Source organism: Argopecten irradians, chromosome 2 (assembly GCF_041381155.1).
Source record: "Argopecten irradians isolate NY chromosome 2, Ai_NY, whole genome shotgun sequence".
Taxonomy (NCBI): Eukaryota; Metazoa; Mollusca; class Bivalvia; order Pectinida; family Pectinidae; genus Argopecten; species Argopecten irradians.
Genome location: NC_091135.1, coordinates 16,613,529 through 16,639,834, shown reverse-complemented (window position 1 = coordinate 16,639,834; position 26,306 = coordinate 16,613,529). Strand labels below are relative to the sequence as shown.

Below are 26,306 nucleotides of genomic sequence, written 5' to 3'. Positions count from 1 at the left end.
TATTTTCTTCTGTCCCTTTGGTGGTCTTTCTAGACAGGTTTGACTGTATACGAATGCCACCTTCACACTACCACATCCTAATACATCTTAGACGATCTGTTCCTACCGTGTAACAGTACCAGGTTCATTACAGACTTAACAGATCCACTTTCATATCTGATTACAGGCACAGTTTTAGCTTCAAATAATGGGAAATCATATATATCCCTACATTGCCTATATTTTAAGAACTTATTTAAAGATACATTACTGCCCATTATTACATAATTTTAGCGGTAATTTTATTTTAGTGTTTTTGTTTTTGCTGTTTTCAATCAATAATTCATGTACAGTGCTAAATTTTGTAAAGGGTATATCCAGTATTGAACCATTAAATTGTGCTCATTTATATCCACGCTTATAAATAATAATTTACAATTTTTCGTATTTGCCCTAAAATTTGTCAATGGTAAAACCAGTATGTTTACAGTATTTTGGTGAAGTCTTACCTGCATAGCTGTTGGTACTTCTGCACTGTACACATCCTCACACTGGGACAACAGTAAGGCCATATCAGCTAGGTTCTCTGGACTGTACTCTGAAAGGGTATCAAAAAATCAATTACCTCCCCTTTTTAAATAAGTTACTTCCCTTATCATTAAATTATCTCCTCCTATAAAATAAAGAGAGAAAAACATTATCTTCCTGATCTAAATAAGACAGAAAGCTGACAGATTGATAGGCGTGATTATCTTTACTTATTACAATATCATTTAAAACCAATATAGAATGATACAGAATCTGCAGTGAGAAATATTGAAAACATTTTGCTACAAACCTGGCTTTCCTTTGGACAGGATTCCTATCACAATGTTTGACCAGAGACCTGACATTGAGCTCTTCACAATGTTTCCCTGCCACAACTATAGACAAAATATCACAATGAAACAACACAGCATATTAATCAACTAATCAGATGGATCTATGTTGGTCTAAAGAAAGAGGTACCTTTTCTCTACTTGTGTATTCCTGCCAATCCCATTTGATACACACAGAAAACTTCATACAAAGTCAACAGAGAGTTGAAAATATTTCTAAATGATTATCAAAATCCAAGGTGATCAATTGATGATATGTTCTTTTGTAATCAGTTCCAAAATTGTGTCAAACATTATCATCGAATAGATGAATCTAGGTACATCTCAAACCAATTTGAAGAAAGAACTTTCTATATACCCTGGTAATATTCTAAACAAGAGGCCCCTGGGCCTTAACGGTCACCTGAATTCAGATACAGAATGAAATATAAAACACATAAGCACTATATATTGGCCAATCAGGCTCTTAGTAAGTGCTGATATCAATTTAACCTTTTAATCTATATTTTCCATGAAGAGTATTTGATTCTATTACATCTGTTACATTTCCTATATAAATTTAGCAAATAATGTTCATAGATATGGGTTTTCTCTATATGAACTATAGTAAATTTGACATCTCCCCAGGGGAAATCTGAGACCCCAGAAATTCTTACTTTCGAGAGGGCCTTAAGACCTTTCAATCTATGAAGAGTACTTGGTTTCAACAAATATGTGAATTTAAAAGATTTTTGAAATTTTTGCCATTGTGACCGTTTTGGACCCGTCCCTCTAGCCCCTAATGGTCAGCCGGGACCTACATGTATATGGATGTGATCTTAAAATGCTAATAATTCTAACCATGTTTGACTCATTTCCTATGAAAATTGCGCAAATAATATTCATAAATGGGTTTTCCCTATTAAAATTATAGCATATTTGACCCCCTCCCCAGGGCAAAAATCTGAGACTCTAGGACCATGAAATAAACAACTTTGGTAGAGGGCCTTGAGACCTTTTTAAGACGAGTATTTGATTCTATCATATCCGCGAGTGGTGAAGAAGATTTTTGAAGTTTTAGAAAGATCCCTTTTAGAAAGATCCCTCAAGTACTTTTTGAAACAAGAGGCCCAGAGAGCCTGTATCACTCACCTGGTTTGTAATGCCAAGTAATGTTCTGAATACAGGTTCATTGTTTCTTTTCTAAAGAAATCTCCTGCCTTCGGTGGTCAGAGCCAAAATTTAATCAAACACTATTACCCTTCCCCCAAGGATGTTTCAGGTCAAACTTGGTTACAATCCATGCAGAACTTTATGACCAAAAGCGATTTATAGGATTAACCTCTATTTCCCCTACTAGGCCCCACCCCTCCTGCCCCTGGGAGTCAGAGCCAAAATTTATACAAACTCTGTTCCCCTTCTTCCAAGAATTTTTCTGTCCAAATTTGGTTATACCTCATGCAGAACTCTATGACTAGTAGCGATTTTTAGGATTTACCTCTATTTACCCTATTGAGCCCTACACTTCCTACCCTGGGGGTCAGAGCCAAAATCTATACAAACTACACTCCCCCTCCCCCAAGGATGTTTCCAGCCAAATTTGGTTAAATTCCATGTAAAACTCTATGACTAGTAGCGATTTAAAGGAAATGTTGACGGACGGACAGACGTGACAATAATAAATATTTACAAACGATGGGGTGGACGTACAGAGAGACAGGCAACAGACAAAAGGTGATTTGAATATTACCCCAGCTAATAATGGTGGGCTAACTACATAACTGCTATTTAATTTCTCAATACGTATACATATGTATGATTGTAAATCTATCATAAAGCACATCCATGTGTCCAAGTTGGTACCCACCTTGAAATATTCAGGTAGTTTACTGTTAATAGTTACATATAGACTGTAAGCGTCCTGTCCATCAGCACTAATTTTAAAGTTGTCAACTCGATCATACCAGGACTCAAAGTCCTTCAATTCCCTATTCTTTATCTGAAATAAGATCAACAGAACTTTGAATTGTAAACATAAACACAAAGAGATTTGGTAAGTGTACAGATATAGTATTCAAAGTTTTACCACATCATCCACCTGATATCCAGTGATTTTGACAGGGTAATATTTTTGTATATGTCACTAGACAGTGTAATATAACCTGGAGTGATTTTCATTGGATAGAAATTCACTGAACATCAGACAGAAACAATAAAATGATGTCAGGAAAAATGACATGACGGCGGGACAAAATGGTGATTCCGCTTGATTTTCAGAATACGCTTGATTTTCGGAATACATTTTGACGTGTAATGTAGGTTTTAGTAGTAATATATGATCAAAAGTATCTTAAATTTGTGATCATTTTATATGAGATTTTATGAAACTCATTTGGAAATTTTAATATTTGCTCTCAGGCTTGTTTCATAAAATCTCATATGAAATTATCACTCACAGTAATTAGATCCTATATAAAAAGTGACACAGGATGTTGGGCATTGTGGGATTACATACTTCCCCACCACCGCCCATTTAGATTTAATTTAAACATTACACAGGATGTGAGGGAAAGGACATGTGACTACATATCCACCCACCTCATTTAAAATGAAAGTGAATATTCACTATAAGTTGTGAGACACTTTAAGGGGGAAAAATCATGAAAATACAATAACATGATTATACAATCAGGTTTTTTGTCTACATACCAAGTTGAAGCATATAAAAGTTTTGAGTCTGTCCCAAAACGTTCTTTGTTTGCCCACATATTCCTCTACCTCCTTAACCGTCAGGTCCTTGACCGTCTGCCCCAGGATACTCAGCTGACCAGCGGCTATATTTCCAATGATGTTGTTGATACTGATCAGTCCGACCATCTGTTGATAATATAGAAGTGGGCTTAGTAAGAATGACCCGGTCACATTCTCATAGTCACACAAAAAATAGCAGAATAACACTTTCATGATATCAATTTAATCACATACAGCATATATCATATCTATTCAAATAGAAATACATGAACACTGTATAATGTAAACCAAATAATTTCTGCATACAATTGAATTTGGCGTATTTCGTAGGCAACCAAAAGTTTAAATTGCCGAGAAGAAAGTGTCAGACAGAGGTACAGTAGAACCTTATGACTCTAAATCACAAAATTAAGTTGCTGCCAAAGAGTAACTGACATGAAAACTCCAAATTTGCCATGAGAGTAAGTAAGATTACAGTACCATCTGGGTCTGCCATTATAGAATATTCACTTTAAATCTGACTACATTTCAACACAACACCCTGGATTCTGATAAAACAACAGTACATTTATGTACTCACAGTCATGATTTATCATATTACTCACGTTCATGTTGATGAAGGCTCTATGGTGACTGAACACAATGCCCTTAGCGTGATACCTGATTTGAGGACCACCCGCCATCACCCTGGCTAGGTACTATAAACAGACAAATGGTCTAATGGTGTAGTGTCAATTAATGAACACAACATATATAGCCCATTTCATAATGATGTTTTATAGCTTGGTGACATTTATTCAATACACTTCTTATCTAGTAGCACATCTTTATCTTCCTATCATTCATTTATTCATGGAATATTCTTTGTTATACTCCCGGACAGCATTCCTCCGATGGGTAAAAGTATGCCAAAAACATCTTCATTTGCAACAAGACTGGTACAATCATACATCATAATTAAATCTTGTGTTTAAATTATCTGGAGATGCAATTTAAGTAACTTTCAGGGAAGACAGCAATCAACCTACCTCTGTGCCTTTCCTCACAGCATCCAGAAACACCGACTGAGTGAGTGGAGTTACAGCCCCTGGCATCATCTCCCTGGACAACACAAAATGCTCTATAGTAAATATTAACAACAGGTAGCACACTATATCTTTATGTTAATTTTAAGATACTTAAATAATGTGAATGACGGCAATTGCAACGTCACAAAAATCACATCACTGTAGGTGGGACTAATCGATGATAAAATCGATCTCTACCTACATAATTTTGGTATCTCAAAACCCTTATATTTACTTAATATATGCTAACTTATGATTACTTTTTTGGCCCTTTTCATGGAACCATATTAATATAATTATGAAGTACATAATTACCATGTACTAATATTGAGCACAGTTTTCAGGGCCAAAGGTGGCCGAGTGGGTTACAACCTAGTTTCAACAAGCTGTCCACTTCTAGGTTACAGTTTTGAATCATACATGGTCAGTGAGTTTTTCTCCAAGTACTCTGGGGTACTGTCCTTAAATCACCCTGGATGTTACTAGAATGTTAATATAGTGATGCAAATTATAATGAGTTACCCTATATTAGCTGTTGTAAGACACTCCCTATGTGTGACCAATGCATCATCAAATTCATAACATAGCTCTTCCTCTGTGTCCTGGTCCAGCGTCGTGATTGGTCGAGCCTAGAGGGTACCATGGAAACATAAAAAACATCAGGTATGTCTATAACAATATCAACTTGTACAATATCAGTCTATAAATGGTACACAACCTACAGTAAAACATGTGTATAATTAAAACAATATATTCATGGCTATCACCAAGTGTTGTTTTTGTCATATGTGTATGGGATTGATTCCTGAATTAAACATATAAAGATAAGTGTACAACAAATATGCTGATTACTGATGTAATGTGTTATATATATATATATACCTGTAGTAGGAAGAACTGGCCAGCTGATAAAGCCCATTCAATATCTCTAGGACTGCCAAAGTAAGTCTCTACCTAAAATAAATCACATGAGTCAAATCAATTAATATAGCATACACATGAGTCAAATCCATTAATATAGCATACACATGAGTCACATCCATTAATATAGCATACACATGAGTCACATCAATTAATATAGCATACACATGAGTCACATTCATTAATATAGCATACACACGAGTCACATTCATTAATATAGCATACACATGAGTCACATCAATTAATATAGCATACACATGAGTCACATCCATTAATATAGCATACACACGAGTCACATCCATTAATATAGCATGCACACGAGTCACATCCATTAATATAGCATACACACGAGTCACATCCATTAATATAGCATACACACGAGTCACATCAATTAATATAGCATACACATGAGTCACATCAATTAATATAGCATACACATGAGTCACATCCATTAATATAGCATACACACGAGTCACATCCATTAATATAGCATGCACACGAGTCACATCCATTAATATAGCATACACACGAGTCACATCCATTAATATAGCATACACACGAGTCACATCAATTAATATAGCATACACATGAGTCACATCAATTAATATAGCATACACATGAGTCACATCAATTAATATAGCATACACACGAGTCACATCAATTAATATAGCATACACATGAGTCACATCAATTAATATAGCATACACATGAGTCACATCCATTAATATAGCATACACACAAGTCACATCCATTAATATAGAATAAACACAAGTCACATCCATTAATATAGCATACACACAAGTCACATCCATTAATATAGAATAAACACAAGTCACATCCATTAATATAGCATACACACGAGTCACATTCATTAATATAGCATGCACACGAGTCACATCCATTAATATAGCATACACACGAGTCACATCCATTAATATAGCATAGACTTACGTTTATTTTCCTATTATAAATACAGTGGAACTTTGTTTACAAAACTCTGAAAATTCGAATTTGGAAAACTCGAACAACTTGGATAATACGAAGTAAAGTTTTGGTCAGAATGACAAAAATCATACATAAAAAGTTGGTATAACTCGAATCGAGATTTGTTTGGACAACGAAATCGCCGAAAATGCCGATTTCTTTTTCGTAAATGTGCCGTAAAACAGCATTTCAAAAGCTGCTTACAACTACAAAAACATGAAAAAAACTGTTTAATGTTTAGCAACGAATTTTAGTTATATTGTATCAACAATCATCAGTGATAATCAATTGTAAAGCTACAGTACATGTTCATTACTTACATAAACATTACCCCGACTGAAATGGCGACATGATGAAAACAGGTACTCTCGGGCGCCTGTCACATCCATGATGTGATCACTTGAGCGGAAGTAATCTCTAGCCACCTGGCAGTGTGTTTCTAAAGCAATCACAACTTGGAGCCGTACACGATCACTGTTTTTATAGAGCGATGCTACAATTATCAAGGTCTGAATATTGTTAGTGCTTTGAACCGTTTTAATACCGTTCACCAGCCACCATCGTTTGATCATGAGTTGACATGCGCAGAATTACTTTCTACATAACTTCCTATGAACACATGTGTCTCAGTTACGTAAGTCATGTCTGTTATTTCTGTGTGCGTAAAAAAAATTGTTGGCTGCAGTTGATGAATCGATATTTCGGATTTAATTTGGTTTTTATTGTTATAATTTTTCAACCACCATTGATAATTTTGATATCGTTCTTGCTCACATTGTTTTATGACACGGAACAAGTAAATCTATTACCATGTAAAGAGATTGTCAGTAGACCTAATTCAGAACTCGCTTAATTCAAACACTCGGATGACTCGAAGTTTTATCTCGGTCCCTTGGAGTTCGTATTAACCTAGTTCCACTGTATTTCATAATAATATAGATAGTTTGATGATAGAAATTTGGTCAACAGTACCTATAAGTTAGTAAATGTATGCATACAGCTGTATGAAAATAGCATAATACAAAACAACACAAACTTAATGTAAGGTCTGACCTTATACTATACCTAGCCAAACATTTTTACCTTAAACCTACCTGTAGTGTCTGGTAGTCATTTCATCTATAGCACCAACTGTTTGACATTTAACCTACCAGTAGTTCCAGTGAGTTTAACATTCCACATATATATAGCATCAACCGTTTGACCTTTAACCTTAATTTAGTGTCAGTGATTTTGACCTTTGACTTATCTACTAAACATCAATTGTTTGACCTATGACCTACCTGTAGCGCCTGTGATTTTGACTTTTGACTTATCTACTAAACATCAATTGTTTGACCTATGACCTACCTGTAGCGCCTGTGATTTTGACTTTTGACTTATCTATAGCACTAACTGTTTGACCTTTGACCTACCTGTAGTGCCAGTTTTGACAGCTGTAACACCTGGGAGTCTGTCAGACAACATGAACTGCCATTGTTACTCTCGGTCTCCTCTAGGCCCCCATCCTCTGTAATAAAAAACATTTCACAAAATCATCATGAGGAATCAAAAGCAAAGTCAAATTACCATTTATCTAGATCCAAAGTTTTCATCTGTACATAACAGTGCTGTATCACTTAAATTTGTGCGTCAAAGTATTTTGTACAAGCCTTTGCTAAATCAGAACAGGACTGGACAGAAAGCTAAACAACAGGATAGGACAGGACTGGAGGGTAGGAAGTAAGGCAACCAGACAGGACCAACACGAGTAACATTACAGTGTTAATGGTCCTGTCCATTTATCAAACTAAATTAGCACCATAAGAAGCACTATACCTTTAACTTGAATTTTGATTTTCTTGTCACCAATGTTAGTGTCCTTGATTGAGAGATCGTTATCCCAGCTACGGAACACGGTGACAGTATCTGGAGTTGTCTTCCCTGATACAACAGCCTAACGATATAACAAACACAGGTCATGTTAAAGTTTAAAAAGTGTCATAAAACTGACATAACTTTATAATCACTACATATTGAACTTATTTTAGGGCTGTAACCTACCCCTGGAATCCAGGTTTTATTCAGATACATGTACTGGGTATATTCCAGTAAAACATGTACATGTACTTTGATTATCCAAAAAATTCCAGTATAAACTGGAATTCTTCGGGTGATCGGTAATAGTAGGAAAATATTGAGAAATCCTTGGACCATTATATTGTTGGGAAAGATTTTGTGCCCTGGATTTCATAGTTTACTATGACAGACTTAAATTCAGCCACCACCTCGGTGACAGGTAAGACTTACCTCCCCTAATCCGTACGAGGCCTCGATTGTCATTAAGTTTGGGCTGCCACTCACTGGGTCATTAGTAAATATCACACCCGATACCTCTGATAGGACCATTTCCTGGATAACTACGCCTACTGCAACTTTGATTGGCTGCCCACTTTGTCTATCATTTAAGTGAGAAATGAAAGTCATTTTCTTAAGTGTACACATTATGGCAAATGGTTGATCTAGTGATTATAAGTAGCTGTATTCATTTCAATAATCAGAAATAAATGCATAGTATTGAATTATAATCTAGCAAAAACCGGAAATTTGGAGAAAAATACATACATTTCCATTTTTTAATATTCATTCAAATCTTAAAGTAAACAACAATATCATGGATAAGCATATACATGTACAGTAAAACACGGATAAGTGGAAGTCAGGGGGACCAGGCAAAATATTCGACTTATCTGATAGTTTGACTCATCCGTGTATTACGGTTCACGGAGACATTGACATCTAAGTTATACTGATTATACCGACTGTTTCCCGTTTGGCATTTGACACACTTATGTGTTTAAGATAGGCAATAAATAACAAGAAAATTAGGTTTTGATTGAACATTAACGTTTGTTAGCACTGTTACAGTTGATCAGTCACGTTTGGTAAATCAGACCGAGACTTGACTTTTACCCTGAGACAGCATGAGGCCGGAATGTTCGACACAAAAATAGAAACTTTGGTATATTTTCAAAGGAAGAGACCGTAAATTGTATTTGATTCAACCCTGTTCGATTCATCCGTGCTTTATTTACTAATAAAAGAAGGAAAAATTGGGACTTATTGAATATTTGACTCATCTGATGTATTTGATTCAACGGTGTTTGACACAAGTGAGTTTTACTGTATGTGAGATTCTATTCTATTCTATGTGTGTATTCAGTACTGCATACTTATGCAACAGTTGTGGATATAATGAGAAACTTGCCCTTTACCTGCGATACTGTACGGCCTGGTAAGTAAAAGCTGATGCCCAACATTTCCTCACAGCATTGAATATCTATAGAAATGATAATAAATAAAGCTTTACAATTATTAATGGCCACAACGTATATTATTACCAGAGATGAAAGATTTCATGATTTATCCACAACCTAAAATCCACATATTTCTGTATGTTAATAATCAGGTACCTTTTCTGTATCCTAACTGTCTGTTAAACTAAGACAAATTAAACATATCAGAACCTTACCCATTCACACAGTCAGACTACTGGAATCTAGCCATTTTCCTTAACATATTTCCTCATCAAGTGATCGCCATTTGCTATTTTCTTGCATCATATAAACTAACAACTACTTTTGCTTGACCTTTTACTCTAGAATATACCATACCTACCCCTGTCTAACCTCTGAATTTTAGTTACACTATAACTTACCTCTGTATGATCTCTGAACTCTAGACACATTTAGTTACCCCTTTCTGTCATCTGAATCCTCGATACACTATATTTACCTCTGTCTGACCTCTGACCCCTAGATATGTCTCCATTTGACCAGCTGAAGATGCTTCACTCCCATCTTCACCTGTAAAGTTTTGACAGTTCGTGAATTACATGTGAATGTACCTGTTGATACTTTAGAATTTTTAATATATTAACATTAATTAACATTGTTCTATTTTCTCTTTTTTATTTTTCTCAGAATTATTACAATTCTTCAAGTTTAGCATCTCCTCTACCACCTTGTAAGAAAGAAGACTCCTCTCTTCTTATCTGTCTATGATTTGTTTTACCATCAAGGATTTTTCTGCAAGCCTTAAGCATTTTGTAGATTATATTAAGAAAGAAAATGTCATAGTAAATTAACAGTAAAATTAATTATAATGCATCAAATTAATCTACTCTCATACCTAGAAGAAATGACTAAATCAATGTATAAAATGGTGGAGGTACTTTTCAATTGATCTAACTCTCCACAAAACCTTGCGCTTGGAATTTTCCAGCTAGTAGATTATTTCACACTATTTATCTCATTACATTAAGTATCAGGGTATTACCACTATTATAAAACTCTGTCAAGGAGGTTTACCTGCAGCAGATGATCTGACAGCGAATGTTTTCGTGGTACAGTCCTGACCAAACAGGAATTTCATCTTGTCCTGAATGGCATGTTGTACATCACTGATGATAGGAATGGAGGCGAAGAATTCTACCGTGTCAGAACAGGCCAGCTTTAACTGTTCTTCATTTACATCTCTAAACAAGAAACGTTTTGTATATATATATACTTTTGATCCTTACATACAAATGCATAAAATATTGGTTTTCAAAATGACTTTTTTCTCTGTATGTTGTCATGATAAATTGAATTGACTGAATGGTCAAGAAAACTGTCATGTGACATTTGGTAGTGCTAATCGTAGGTCAGTGGGTTTTCTCTTGGTACTCTGGCTTTCCTCCATCTCTTAATCCTGGCACACCCTTAAATGCCCCTGCCTGTAAATAGCATGTCAAATCAAATAAACACAAATGGTACCAAACCAAAAGTGCCTGCTTTGAAAACTCAACCATGTGATTATGATCTTGCCTGGTACCGAGGTAAGTTTGGTTCACAAGAAGTAATTCAATTAAAGTAAGATAAATGTAACATAAAAACATAATAATTAATTATTAAATACAGTCAAACCTCGATGATTCGAACTCCGATGAATCAAATTTCTCGCTGTATCGAACTTTTTGTCTGGTCCCGAATTTCTTCACTATATAACATTACTAACTAACCCATGTATGAATCGAAGTTTTATGAATCGAAGTTCTCGATGTATCAAACTTTTTTCATGGACCATTTGTTATAGAATCATAGGTAACTGACACTTGATGATTCGAATAAAAACTTACCTGTACAGATCAGGTGTTCGCCGATACCCCGCGGCATGCTGTCACATCTAGTTGTCTCGCGACGGCCCTTCGCCGGACAAGAGGTATTATGACAGCTTGTGTTGCTTGCTTGATATCATCAAGATAATTAATATCACTGATCAGGCCGATACCCGGTGCTTTGTTTTAACAGGCTGTCTTATTAAATCATTAGTACGGCAAAGATACAGTTAGTCGTTTTTGATGTTTGCCGCCGCTATTGGTAGCGGTTTGTATAATTAACGGAACGGTAAATAGCAAGCCACATTATTAGTAACTCATACTCAAAACTGTTACATTGCAAAACTTTGGCATAAATACTGGAGCAAATCGATCATTCTAAATCGAAGTATTTTGTAGGTGTTGTAGCGCTTTCGATTCCTCCTTTTTAGTTTCGTTTCTACAACATGTTTTCGTTTTTATATTCTTTCTGCAATATTAACTATCGCTTAAATATGTATTGCTAACGATAGCAATACATGTGATTAATTGCATACTTCCTTTTTATTTTGTTTTGCTTGTGATAAATACAATCATTATAAAGTGTACAGAACAGAGACAACATGTACACAACTACCACAGTTGGTCATGGTAAAAGGTAAAAAAAAATCGGTCTAATTTCAACCACGAATAATTCGAAGTCTCGATGTTTCGAAGTTTTTCTGACGGTCCCTTCGATACATCGAGGTTTGACTGTAACTTCAAGAGGGCATTGTTGTTTGGCATATGGTATTGAACAACAACTGTTGTGTGAGACGATCATATTACCTTATAGACTTCATAATGTTGTTGACAGATTTCATGATCTCTGAGTTGCTCTGGAACAAAGCAAGTTTGGTCAGCTAATTGATATCTATTTATATTTAGTTAATCACAAATGTTCCATAGAAACGTTATAGCTCTAGTAATCAGATTGACTTCCATGGCACATTTCTTATACAATTATAAAACAAAATAAAGCCACTATAGGCACAAAAATATGCCAAACATTATAAATGTTTTCCAATTAGCTGTTACTTTTTCACCATTTATCTGTCTATTTATTTGCCAACAGGTAAGAAAAACAGCATAGATAAATTTGAATCCTTACTTACCTCCACTTGTTTGATAAATGAGGTCAAGGTCATACAGAATCCGCGAGGCACTGCAGCCTTCACCTGTAACAGATATCTCAGTACACTATGCAGTGTTGATTTGGACCAAAGTAACTGAATAAATTATAAACATTCACTATATTTACATGGGAAATTTCCAGATTTTGGGAATGGAGGCAAGCTTGGTAGAATATACCTATCCTTCACATCCACATTTGAAAGAGTCTTATAGTATAGCACATGTGAGTTGACTTTCCCCAGCCCCGCTAAAAGACAGTTGTGTTTTAACTATTTTCACCCTAGCAACCACTAAATAACCCTGTCATATTGGAAAAAAGGATATTGACATTTCACCAATTACCTTATTCTGTATAGACGACAGCTGCCTGAGTTGTGCCCCTTTACCCCCGACAAGTTTGCTGCTCCCACAAGCTTCCTCATCGAAGGTCAAGGTGAGTTTCTCAGTATTGGCCTTGACCTCCTCAGCTACAGGCTCTTGTAGCAAGGGAAGTGACTCTGGCAGCACAAAGGAAGGCCCTTCTGGATTTCTGTAAATTGTCAATCATGAATCAGAACAAGCGAACAGAAAGAAATCTGACTACTGCATGTATTTAAATACAAATTGATACCACTTTTGTATAAATATATAACAAATCAAAGTTAAAATTGGTGGCTGCACTATCTAAACAACTGTGAAGTAAAAGGAACACATAAATTGGTTTTAGTGTCAATGAAATTTATCATAGACATGAGCGGCAGCAACCAGGCATGTTTATTACAAGACACCCTTTTGTGCTTTACTAGACATTATTTTGTTGAGGTTGAGAGAGTTTATCGTTGATGACCTATAACAAAGTCAGTCAATAAAATAAAATACATGTATATATATCAAAACATGTAACACCATTCAACCCCAAACTATCTTTATACAATCCATGCATAGGAAACTTGGTACAATTCTGTCACTTTTTCTGTTTATGATAGTTAATCATTGAGAATTTTTCTTCACAATATATTTTTGTAAGAGAAACACAGACCTGGAAATAAATACTACCTATAATGGAACTTCACAAGGCCGTATCCCTACCTATAATGGAACTCCACAAGGCCGTATCCCTACCTATAATGGAACTCCACAAGGCTGTATCCCTACCTATAATGGAACTCCACAAGGCCATATCCCTACCTATAATGGAACTCCACAAGGCCGTATCCCTACCTATAATGGAACTCCACAAGGCCGTATCCCTACCTATAATGGAACTCCACAAGGCCGTATCCCTACCTATAATGGAACTCCACAAGGCCGTATCCCTACCTATAATGGAACTCCACAAGGCCGTATCCCTTTTTACCATTGACTTTATACTGACAAAACTTCTCAAAGATTTTGCTTCCTCGATCCTCGCAGTGGTAAAAAATTGGAGTTGTCTCCCCCTTAACTTCCACATGGAAGGCATCACCACCTGTGAATGGTGATAGAAACTTGGATTAAAAACTGAACATTTCATGTACATATATGTAATCAGAAACTCAGATTAAAAACTGAACATTTCATGTACATATATGTAATCAGAAACTCAGATTAAAAACTGAACATTTCTTGTACATGTATGGAATCAGAAACTTGGATTAAAAACTGAACATTTCATGAACATGTATGTAATCAACTCTAAAGCACATTTGTATTTTAACTATGATTTTCTGACAGATAGGTTATTGTCATAGAAAAAATATCAGACTTTCACACTTTCTCAAAAATACATTTGGATTATTTTATTTACCTGCAATAAAATTAAAAGAATAACTGTTTGCAGGTTCTGGAGTTTCAGCAATATCCCATAGTCTGATATCACAGCTGGACACAGGGTACATAGCTCCACATGGATAGTTTAGGTACCCTACCTGTAAACTGTAGTGACAAATCAGATAAATCTTGTATACATATGGTCAATGGGCATAACAATGATTGAAAGAGTTGACATGCAGGGAAGAAAACAATCTGGGAAGAAAGAAGGAAAGGCAAATTACAGTAAAGCAAAAGTTAGAATAAGATCAGGAAAAGGAATACAAGAATATGTAAAAAGATACTTTACTTACTAAGGGAATACAAGAGTATGTATAAAGATACTGTTACTTACTGAGGGAATACAAGAGTATGTATAAAGATATCGTTACTTACTAAGGGAATACAAGAGTATGTATAAAGATATCGTTACTTACTAAGGGAATACAAGAGTATGTATAAAGATATTGTTACTTTACTAAGGGAATACAAGAGTATGTATAAAGATATCGTTACTTACTAAGGGAATACAAGAGTATGTATAAAGATATCGTTACTTACTAAGGGAATACAAGAGTATGTATAAAGATATCGTTACTTACTAAGGGAATACAAGAGTATGTATAAAGATATCGTTACTTACTAAGGGAATACAAGAGTATGTATAAAGATATCGTTACTTACTAAGGGAATACAAGAGTATGTATAAAGATATCGTTACTTACTAAGGGAATACAAGAGTATGTATAAAGATATCATTACTTACTAAGGGAATACAAGAGTATGTATAAAGATATTGTTACTTACTAAGGGAATACAAGAATATGTATAAAGATATCGTTACTTACTAAGGGAATACAAGTGTATGTATAAAGATATCATTACTTACTAAGGGAATACAAGTGTATGTATAAAGATATCATTACTTACTAGGATGTTGTAGAGGGTAAACTAACCACTCCAACTTGGGCAGTCATTCCACTCTGAAACAAAACTTTACATTATAAGTCTAATATGTAGCACTGCCGAATTTCTTGTTCTGTTTATATACCTTCCCCTTATTTGTAGCATATTTTTTAATATTGGTAGTTACTACAACATCAAATTAGATAAAAGAACACCAAACAAACTTTATACCTACTGCATATTAATTATATATAGTACTGCCTTATCTTTAATATATCATCAATATAAATTTCCTTACCTCAAGGCGAATGAAGTGGATAGCATATCTGTAGAACATACGCCAGTCTCTCACCCCTTCAAACAGAACACATGGTCATTCACCATTAGGCAAGATTTGATAAATATCTGGATTACAGGAATTTCATAAATGCCAAGCATTTCTACTAATAATTCTAAATACTATGATAAATTTCAGAGATTAAAATAGCATTACCATAAGAATGGTCCCTCACAGTGTTGAGCGTTAGCTGGACATCATCATGACCTTCAACCTTGAGTGGACCGGTCATCTCTCCCCACTGTTCATAATGTGTCTGGTGTTTACTGGGGACAGAGAATAAAGCCTAGTAATAGGCGGAGTCATGTAGGTGTAATACCAGTACTTAACCAATGCACCCCAGAAATTTCATAATGGACTGGTCTAGTCTTTGATTTAGAAGAGCCTAAGATGTGACTTTAGGGGTGAATGAATTTTACTCAATGGAGTTATAGACAAAGATTGATATAGATGTTATGATGGGTAGAGATAACTTCATCATTTCATTGTACTATGGACAGGGAATCCGAAAATCGTCAAATAATTCAAATCTTCTTACCTTTTCAATCTTTTCCAAAACTCTTGGTCCCAATTTTCCCTGGCAATAGCATCTGCAATGGCTGACGCGCTGATGTCGGTGTCAAAGTTGAAGGGATCTGTATTACAGCACCACCTGGTGGTGTACAATTTCGCAGAAATACAAATACAATATAAGTGTAAAACATAATACAGCATTATCACAGCATAGGGATTTCATGTTTGAACAAAGTTTTACAAAAACCGAATATAGATCTAGAAATAGAAATACAATATAACCCCTCTAACTCTTACCCCCCAAATTCCTTTAATACCCCTCATTCCTCGAATACCCCTCATTCCTTGAATACCACTCATTCCTCGAATACCCCTCATTCCTCTAATATCACTCATTCCTCAAACTGATCACATGATCCGGTCCGTGTCTCTATGTATTTCCTCTTACAAAACCCTGGATAGCTCAAACAGCTATTCGTCGAATACCTCTTATTCCTCGAACAGATATATATTCCCATTTCATCAAATACATAGTATTAAACCATATATTCGTTGACAGGTGTTCAGCCATTGAGAAATTTTCAAACATTAATTTCTATGTTAAACATATTTGTTTCAACTTGACATAACTATCAAAAACTGCTTTCATAAAAGTTCAAAATGCTGAAAATCACAGTAACTAAAATGTCATTGACATGCATTGTTTGTCATAGTTTGAGAGCAGACGTTTTAACTGTTGATGATCGATCATGACCAACCTCAGATGAGTCGAATACCCTGTATTCCTCGAACTATTGATCTGGTCCCCTACTGTTTGAGTTATAGGGGGTTTTACTTACTTCTACACATCTGACCAGGTAGCTGTACTTACTTGAATGAAAATTTTACTTTGACAAGTCTTCCTCCCTTGTTTTCCAAATTGTTACATAGGCCATGTCTAAAATCATGCAAAGAGGTGGTGTCAGTGTTCTATATGTAATCTTCACAAAATTATCTGGTATATTACATTAGCTCTTTATGAAATGTCAGCATACTATCATATCCTTACCTACAGAATGTCAATTTGTACTTCTCAGAAATCAGAGAAATGTTCTAGTCTGTGCTGTCCTGGTTTTATAATTACATCGGTTAAATACTGTGCTGTTACTACTCTGGATAGAACATGATTGCTTTCCTGATGCTGTTCAGTGAGGAAATCTTCATGGTAGCCATCTGCCAGATATTTCAAGATGACTCGACTTATCCTGGCTAATAATTAATATATAAGGGCACAGCAAACCAAATAAGCAAACATAACCTTTTACATTTAGCCATACGGTAACATATATTACATTTTATCGTGCATGTATGTATTTATTATTAATAACTTGAAGCTAATTAAATAATGTCTTAATAATTTTTTGTCTTTCAAAGTAAATACTGTTATTTTTATGAAAACATGACTGTTATACATGTACTGTATTTACCGTAGAGTTCCATCAAACGACACCTTCCACATTTTCATTGGTTCAACCATTTCTATTTTTAGCCCACCCGTCGAGTAATCCCGACCGTTAGTGTTGATGACGTAAGTGTCTGGATGAAGTGGATGTTGTAACACACCTATCTCAGGAACTTCTAAAAATAGCCAGATTTCTCCACGCCTCTCATGACGACGACAGTAGCGAATAACAATGCGCACACCATCATTATTAAAACCACCAAAATACACAGTATCTAAGCCCTGAAAATATATAATACTTTCCTGCAATGTTAGTTTGTAAATACCAGTCTGAATTTTTTATATTTGAAATGTGCCTCAGAAAATAGGCAGCTAATTTCCCTGCTCTTACAACATTTTAATAATTTAAGGTGTAAATTTAGGGAAAACAGCATACCAAATTTGACTTGGGGCGTCGGGTGGTGTAGTGCTTAAGCTGATCGCCTTTCAACTAGCCGGCTGGGGTTCGATCCCCGGCAAGGACATGAAAAGGTTTGGGGTCACCTGCCCGATCACGTGGGTTTTTTCTCTGGACACTCCGGTTTCCTCCCACACTAAGACCCCTCGTGCGCTTATACCCGGGCCATCGAGAGTGATTTACATAAGTTGTATAACTTGTTTCTCAATGGATGTAATATAAATAAAGTTTATATTTATAAATTTATCAATAAGTGCCCTCAGGGCCTAAAATGATTAAACTAATAATGGGGCGCTTAATTAAACCAACTTTGGACTAACCTTTCATAAAAACATAAGGTAATATATATTATATATATAAAACCATGAATCAATTCGAAAAGGAAATCAATAAAGAAACTTCCACAGTTAAAATATTTTCATTCTGTCTTTGATTCAAAAAGAAAGAAAGACGCTTATAGGGATGGGGCGGATATTGGGTTGAATACGGTACTTACAAAAGGATCTGGATCTAGGGGAGCAACAGTTTCCATGGAGCTTGGATCCAGTACTCCGGCTCCATATCCTCGGTTCCTGTCCAGCAATTCTGCAGTCTTCCGGATACGCTTCTCAGCTACCTTGTGATTTCTTTGACGTAATTTAAAAATCATGATGAAGGCCAACTTTTTCAGCCAGAACCATCTTCCTGTGAAATTGCCAGAGAAATTTAGGTGAATTTTACATGACAGTATTCCCTAGCACTAAAAACTTTTATCTCTGATTACAATCTAACTAGCATAAGCCAATTTAGTAGGATATTTTAAAGATAGATCATTGCACACCGTAAATTTTTAAATTTCAATGACTTCCATTATCAATTGATCAAGTGGTTTTTCATAATGTATTTAACCGGTTGTTTATAAATGTGATTACCTGAATGTTTATGTAAACATATTTACCTTGATGATTATATAAACATATTTACCTGGTTGTTAGTATAAATGTATTTACCTGGTTGTTTGTATAAAAGTATTTACCTGGATGTTAGTATAAATGTATTTACCTGGATGTTAGTATAAATGTATTTACTTGGTTGTTTGTATAAATGTATTTACTTGGTTATTTGTATAAATGTATTTACATGGTTGTTTGTATAAATGTAATCTGTATTTACCTGGATGTTTGTATAAATGTATTTACCTGGTTGTTTGTATAAATGTATTTACCTGGTTGTTTGTATAAATGTATTTACCTGGATGTTTATATGAACATATTTACCTGTTTGTTTGTATAACTGTATTTACCTGATTGTTTGTATAAACCTATTTACCTGGTTGTTTGTATAAATGTATTTACCTGGTTGTTTGTATAAATGTATTTACCTGGTTGTTTGTATAAATGTATTTACCTGGTTGTTTGTATAAATGTATTTACCTGGTGTTTGTATAAATGTATTTACCTGGTTGTTTGTATAAATGTATTTACCTGGTTGTTTGTATAAATGTATTTACCTGGATGTTTATATAAATATTTACCTGGTTGTTTGTATAAATGTATTTACCTGATTGTTTGTATAAACTATTTACCTGGTTGTTTGTATAAATGTATTTACCTGGTTGTTTGTATAAATGTATTTACTGGTTGTTTGTATAAATGTATTTACCTGGTTGTTTGTATAAATGTATTTACCTGGATGTTTGTATAAATGTATTTACCTGTTGTTTGTATAAATGTATTTACCTGGTTGTTTGTATAAATGTATTTACCTGGTTGTTTGTTGTATAAATGTATTTACCTGGAATAAATGTATTTACCTGGTTGTTTGTATAATGTATTTACCTGATTGTTTGTATAAACTTTTACTGTTGTTTGTATAATGTATTTACCTGGTTGTTTGTATAAATGTATTTACCTGGTTGTTTGTATAAATGTATTTACCTGGTTGTTTGTATAAATGTATTTACCTGGTTGTTTGTATAAATGTATTTACCTGGTTGTTTGTATAAATGTATTTACCTGGTTGTTTGTATAAATGTATTTACCTGGTTGTTTGTATAAATGTATTTACCTGGTTGTTGTATAAATGTATTTACCTGGTTGTTTGTATAAATGTATTTACCTGGTTGTTTGTATAAATATTTACTGTTGTTTGTATAAACTATATTTACCTGGTTGTTTGTATAATGTATTTACTGTTGTTTGTATAAATGTATTTACCTGGTTGTTTGTAAATAAACCTGTATTTACCTGGTTTGTTTGTATAAATGTATTTACCTGGTTGTTTGTATAAATGTATTTACCTGGTTGTTTGTATAATGTATTTACCTGGTTGTTTGTATAAATGTATTTACCTGGTTGTTTGTATAAATGTATTTACCTGGTTGTTTGTATAAATGTATTTACCTGGTTGTTTGTATAAATGTATTTACCTGGTTGTTTGTATAATGTATTTACTGGTTGTTTGTATAAATGTATTTACCTGGTTGTTTGTATAAATGTATTTACCTGGTTGTTTGTATAAATGTATTTACCTGGTTGTTTGTATAAATGTATTTACCTGGTTGTTTGTATAAATGTATTTACCTGGTTGTTTGTATAAATGTATTTACCTGTTGTTTGTATAAATGTATTTACCTGGTTGTTTGTATAAATGTATTTACCTGGTTGTTTGTATAAATGTATTTACCTGGTTGTTTGTATAAATGTATTTACCTGGTTGTTTGTATAAATGTATTTACCTGGTTGTTTGTATAAATGTATTTACCTGGTTGTTTGTATAAATGTATTTACCTGGTTGTTTGTATAAATGTATTTACCTGGTTGTTTGTATAAATGTATTTACCTGGTTGTTTGTATAAATGTATTTACCTGGTTGTTTGTATAAATGTATTTACCTGGTTGTTTGTATTTACCTGGTTGTTTGTATAAATGTATTTACCTGGTTGTTTGTATAAATGTATTTACCTGGTTGTTTGTATAAATGTATTTACCTGGTTGTTTGTATAAATGTATTTACCTGGTTGTTTGTATAAATGTATTTACCTGGTTGTTTGTATGTTTGTATATGTATTTACCTGGTTGTTTGTATAAATGTATTTACCTGGTTGTTTGTATACTCCACACACTGGAGAGTTCTGAGGACGAAACAGCTGCCATGTTATGAAGAATACAATCAGACCTAGAGCTGCTGACCAGGGCTCCATCATCTTCCTTCACAGACAGGGATGATCTGAAGTGTAAACTTCCAAGTCAACAGAGGATATGGCTGAACTGAAACATTTCCACACAATTGTATAGGCCAGAGGTCGGTCCAGAGGTCGTCTAACTACTTACAACATAATGTACTTTACCAGCACCTGTTCCTAAACCAAAATATGGGTGACACATTTACAAATAAAAAGTCTAACACCATGCAGTCCTACAGTGTCCATCCAAATTATGGACTAGTTATCCTTCTATAGTACAAAGTCCTATTTAATTTGTCATGGTTAAATAGTTTTATTATTGTGTTCTATTATTCAAAAATTGTTAGAAATTATTTTATAATCATATGTATCTACTTACACAATATAATAAAAGGTTTCATATAATTTATTTACCTTTTTTCGCTTCCAAACCATTAAATTGTTTTAACTGTTCATATAAATATTTTGGTGCAATATCATTTCCTGAAGTCAAAATTAATATCTATTCACATGACAAAATTTCTTGTTTTCCTTGCAATGGGTAATGATGAACTGATGTTTTATATACATTGAGCCAAAAACCCCTGTTCTGATCTATCAAGAGTTACTTCCCTTCATTTCACTCTGTCACTGGTCTGCTGACAAATAGAGAAACAATGGGAAGTAACACTGATAGATGAGAACACCTAGTATGGAAAAGTACTCACAAGCACAATAGGTACATAAATCAAACAGAAAACAGTACAGGGCAAAAAGTTATAAGTGGACACCAAAGTGAGAGAGATCCTGGCCTTAAATAAGACCAATGCCCGGAATAAACCAATTTATAGTATGGGCCAGCTATAGCAACTCAATAGAGACTGTAACGTTGTGTGTTAGAATGACGAGAATTAATAATAAACACTAAAGGGGAAATCCAAAATGTACTGTGTTTCGTTGATATTCGGCAAATAAACAATTCACCTAATTCTCAAAAACGTGGGAAGATTTAAGAAAGATATTTCTGATATGCTACCACCCACATATTGTATAGCATAGCAACATCCTATTGTACCACCAACTACACAGGTCCACCAACACCCACTTGGTGACAGACTGATGGACCACCAACTACACAGGTCCACCAACACCCACTTGGTGACAGACTGATGGACCACCAACTACACAGGTCCCCCAACACCCACTTGGTGACAGATTGATGGACCACCAACTACACAGGTCCCCAACACCCACTTGGTGACAGATTGATGGACCACCAACTACACAGGTCCCCCAACACCCACTTGGTGACAGATTGATGGACCACCAACTACACAGGTCCCCCAACACCCACTTGGTGACAGATTGATGGACCACCAACTACACAGGTCCCCCAACACCCACTTGGTGACAGATTGATGGACCACCAACTACACAGGTCCCCCAACACCCACTTGGTGACAGATTGATGGACCACCAACTACACAGGTCCCCCAACACCCACTTGGTGACAGATTGATGGACCACCAACTACACAGGTCCCCCAACACCCACTTGGTGACAGATTGATGGACACCAACTACACAGGTCCCCCAACACCCACTTGGTGACAGATTGATGGACACCAACTACACAGGTCCCCCAACACCCACTTGGTGACAGATTGATGGACACCAACTACACAGGTCCCCCAACACCCACTTGGTGACAGATTGATGTACACCTCACAACTACACAGGTCCCCCAACAACCACTTGGTGACAGATTGGTGGTCAACAATTTTCACACTAAGCATTGTACATAAATCAGTTACATACAGAGAAATCACATATTCCAACTATCAAATTGTAAAAGTGATATCGTTGAAACATGAGGTTATAATGATTAGAGTGTGTACATGCATGTGTATGTAGTAATTGCTGAAGCTAGTTCCTTAAAAGATGGTCTTTTACAAGGTGTAAAATCATAGGGTCTCACTGCAGTCATTCATCAGCTATTGTATTTTAATTTGTATAAGGTCATATGCCTCTGAAATTGAATCATATTTGAATTTAAAAAAAAAACCCAACAATAAAAGCAGAATCATGACAGGCTGTTTATAGACTTGTATTCAATATGACCTAGTTTTTGAAGTCCGTGTGTACTTTTATCTGGCCTTGGTTACAATCCAAGCTGAACTTTTGAGAAGAAGCAATTTTAATCTAAATTACAATTAAGCATAGGAATTATAGAAAAGATATGATATAATCCATACAGAGCGTTACTATAGTAGCAACTTAAAGATTTACCTGTTTCCCTATAGTCTAAAGTGACCAGCTCTCCATCCTCAGAGGGTCAGAGTCAAGATTTATACAAACTCTGATCCCTCTATATATGTTTCTGGCCAAATTTGGTTACAATCTATGTAAAACATTATGACAAGTACATTGCAATTCAAAGGAATTAATTTGAATTCTATTTCCCCTATAATAGGCTGGCAAATCAGGATCAAATGCGATAACCATGCAGAGTAACCACCATTTATATAAACTCTGCACCCCTTCCCCAAAGAACAGTTTTGACCAAATCAAGTTAAAATTTATAAAGTACTTTATGGTCACAATATCAAGGATTTTCCTCCTTTCCCACTATTGGGCCCTACTTGTCCCCTATAAAATCTTAATAGTTTGGAATACAAATATTATACATGTACTTGCATTTAGTAATACATCATGTACATGTATATTCACAAAAAAAATACATAGTCAACAAAATGTAAATAGCATATATATAGTACATGCTACATACTGCTATTTTACGTGTATACACTGAACAATATCTCAAGCTGAAACACAGCCAGGTGGTGTACGTGCAATACAAATTTAGTATTATACTGTATACCAATTGCAAAGTGGGATAATATCTACGGGGTATATTAAATTATGAAATAAAAGGTTTCTCATTTTTTATGTAATACAAATATTTGTGTGCATTTAATATATATATTACATACTCTTTTTTCATTTAAAACATGCAAAAATAATTATAATAATTAAAGATGAAATGAAAAATATCATAATTTATTGAGATAGTATTTATTTTTTTATTTTATATTCTTATCATGATCATGCTGTTGTATCAATGGTCTAGTCCAACACTTATTTATTTTATATAGGGTTTTTGATCTTAATTCATTAAACTGTATGAAAACAGTATACATTTGAAGTGTTAAATCTGGGTGATATGTGATGTATGATATCAATACAATAGAATGTACAGTATACCAGGTATATGGTACAAATATTTTCTTTCACTAAAATTCTGTCATTATATATCTACTACATGATTGATATACATATCTCTAAAGAAAAATCATTATCAATATTAATACTTGAAAAAGAGTTTTAGTTTCAAAAATTGAAAATGATATATTTAAATGTTTATATATACCAGTGCATGGTGTGTGAATCACAACCATAGGGCTTTGACAGACTGAGCTGGTATACTATACTTATAAGATAAGAGAGGCTCTCACAGCATGTGATCTTGGATCCCCTGGGGTCGATGTGAATGAGGATAACTGACCAGGCCAGGCGTATGTGTGGTTGTGTATAACAGATGCCTGACTGATCATCACCATATGTACAGCTATATAGGTATATAACGTGTGATCTTTATTGTAATAGGGTTGGGGGACTATGCCCTTAGGCCTTGTCACCATGACAACAGACCCTATTTCAGATACATTGAGTGTACACATGTGATTGTCACATACTTTATTGTATGTCTGTGAAGACACTCAATTATAATTGACTGATTGAATAAAATATACATATTCATAGCACATTATAATTAGTGTAGTTTAATGATGATTTAAAATGTATCCCGCACTTTTTAGATTGAAATTAACAAAGAATAATTAAATCAAGTTACATGTGTTTTTACCTTGTCACAATAGGTAAAATTAAATCTATTTGTATGCACTAGTTGGCAAATTGTTGTTTAATATATCACATGACATGACATCTTAATTCATCAGCCCAGGTAAAAACCATGGTAGTATATACTAGTCACATGTGAAATGCACTTGGCCTATTATAGCTAGTTTACATGTAGTGTAATTATAGTACACTACAAGTTTAAAAGTATAGTGCATTAGAGTGCACTAGGGTGGAAACTTAGCGGCCTCTTATTTGATACATAGCAATCATTTATTGGATTATATTTTAAGCATGTTACAGTGCTTTAACACTTATTAATGCTTTGTTTAAGTCATTAAGTGAACAAGGTTTATGCGCCATGCATGTATAGTTTCTATCAAATGTCTGTATGTCCCTATGATCAGCCTAGATTTAATCTCGAACGATTATATACAGAAACATCACCACAAACATTTTCTTCTCTTAAATGAATAAATAGAGACATGAATCACAATTAATGAAACTTTTGTTGCAGCAATTATTTTTTCCAAATCGATGCATCCTCCGATCGGTTTTTTGGCTTTGTAAGAGCTCAGTGATGCTGTTTTACCTGTAAGTTTATCAGCTCGCTACACGGTCCGTAAATGTGGTCTGATCCTTGTCGTCCTCAGTGACCCAGATCAGCTCGACTTCAGCAACAATCGTCATGCTTAGTTGGCATGGCTCGTTTAAATATCGCTCACTCGGTAAACCTGTGTTCTCAATCAGTCAGATGCCTACCACGGAATAACCAAGTGTACTGAATACATAAAGCAGGACTTCAGTTGATTATAGCATTTGGTTCTAAATGTGCAGTTAATTAAACAACATAGGCCTACAGCTCATTTGTTTTGATTTGGTATCCCTTCAACCCGGAAATGGTCTTTGACCTATAGCTAAGGACGATAACTCTAATGTACAAAGTTAAGTGATGAAAGCTACTTTCACTTCAACCCC

General features: G+C 34.7%; 1 protein-coding gene across 1 annotated transcript in view; it reads right to left on the bottom strand.

The window, feature by feature from the left end:
- LOC138316469 (rifampicin phosphotransferase-like) overlaps positions 1-26,306 on the bottom strand; it is a 43,893-nt gene extending 17,587 nt beyond the window's left edge. Inside the window, exons 1-28 of the mRNA XM_069258163.1 lie at positions 25,921-26,306; positions 21,348-21,476; positions 18,766-18,953; positions 17,838-18,094; positions 17,243-17,308; positions 16,397-16,510; positions 16,015-16,124; positions 15,820-15,875; positions 15,546-15,598; positions 14,614-14,741; positions 14,148-14,295; positions 13,191-13,377; positions 12,830-12,892; positions 12,504-12,553; positions 10,909-11,075; positions 10,334-10,404; positions 9,814-9,878; positions 8,849-8,996; positions 8,378-8,495; positions 7,975-8,069; positions 5,537-5,608; positions 5,177-5,283; positions 4,616-4,688; positions 4,193-4,285; positions 3,546-3,713; positions 2,704-2,835; positions 818-902; positions 489-577 (exon numbers count right to left, since the gene is read on the bottom strand). Coding sequence (XP_069114264.1) covers positions 489-577; positions 818-902; positions 2,704-2,835; positions 3,546-3,713; positions 4,193-4,285; positions 4,616-4,688; positions 5,177-5,283; positions 5,537-5,608; positions 7,975-8,069; positions 8,378-8,495; positions 8,849-8,996; positions 9,814-9,878; positions 10,334-10,404; positions 10,909-11,075; positions 12,504-12,553; positions 12,830-12,892; positions 13,191-13,377; positions 14,148-14,295; positions 14,614-14,741; positions 15,546-15,598; positions 15,820-15,875; positions 16,015-16,124; positions 16,397-16,510; positions 17,243-17,308; positions 17,838-18,094; positions 18,766-18,953; positions 21,348-21,453 — 3,009 coding nt within the window. The 5' untranslated portion in view covers positions 21,454-21,476; positions 25,921-26,306. The remainder of the gene's footprint in view (positions 1-488; positions 578-817; positions 903-2,703; positions 2,836-3,545; positions 3,714-4,192; positions 4,286-4,615; positions 4,689-5,176; positions 5,284-5,536; positions 5,609-7,974; positions 8,070-8,377; positions 8,496-8,848; positions 8,997-9,813; positions 9,879-10,333; positions 10,405-10,908; positions 11,076-12,503; positions 12,554-12,829; positions 12,893-13,190; positions 13,378-14,147; positions 14,296-14,613; positions 14,742-15,545; positions 15,599-15,819; positions 15,876-16,014; positions 16,125-16,396; positions 16,511-17,242; positions 17,309-17,837; positions 18,095-18,765; positions 18,954-21,347; positions 21,477-25,920) is intronic.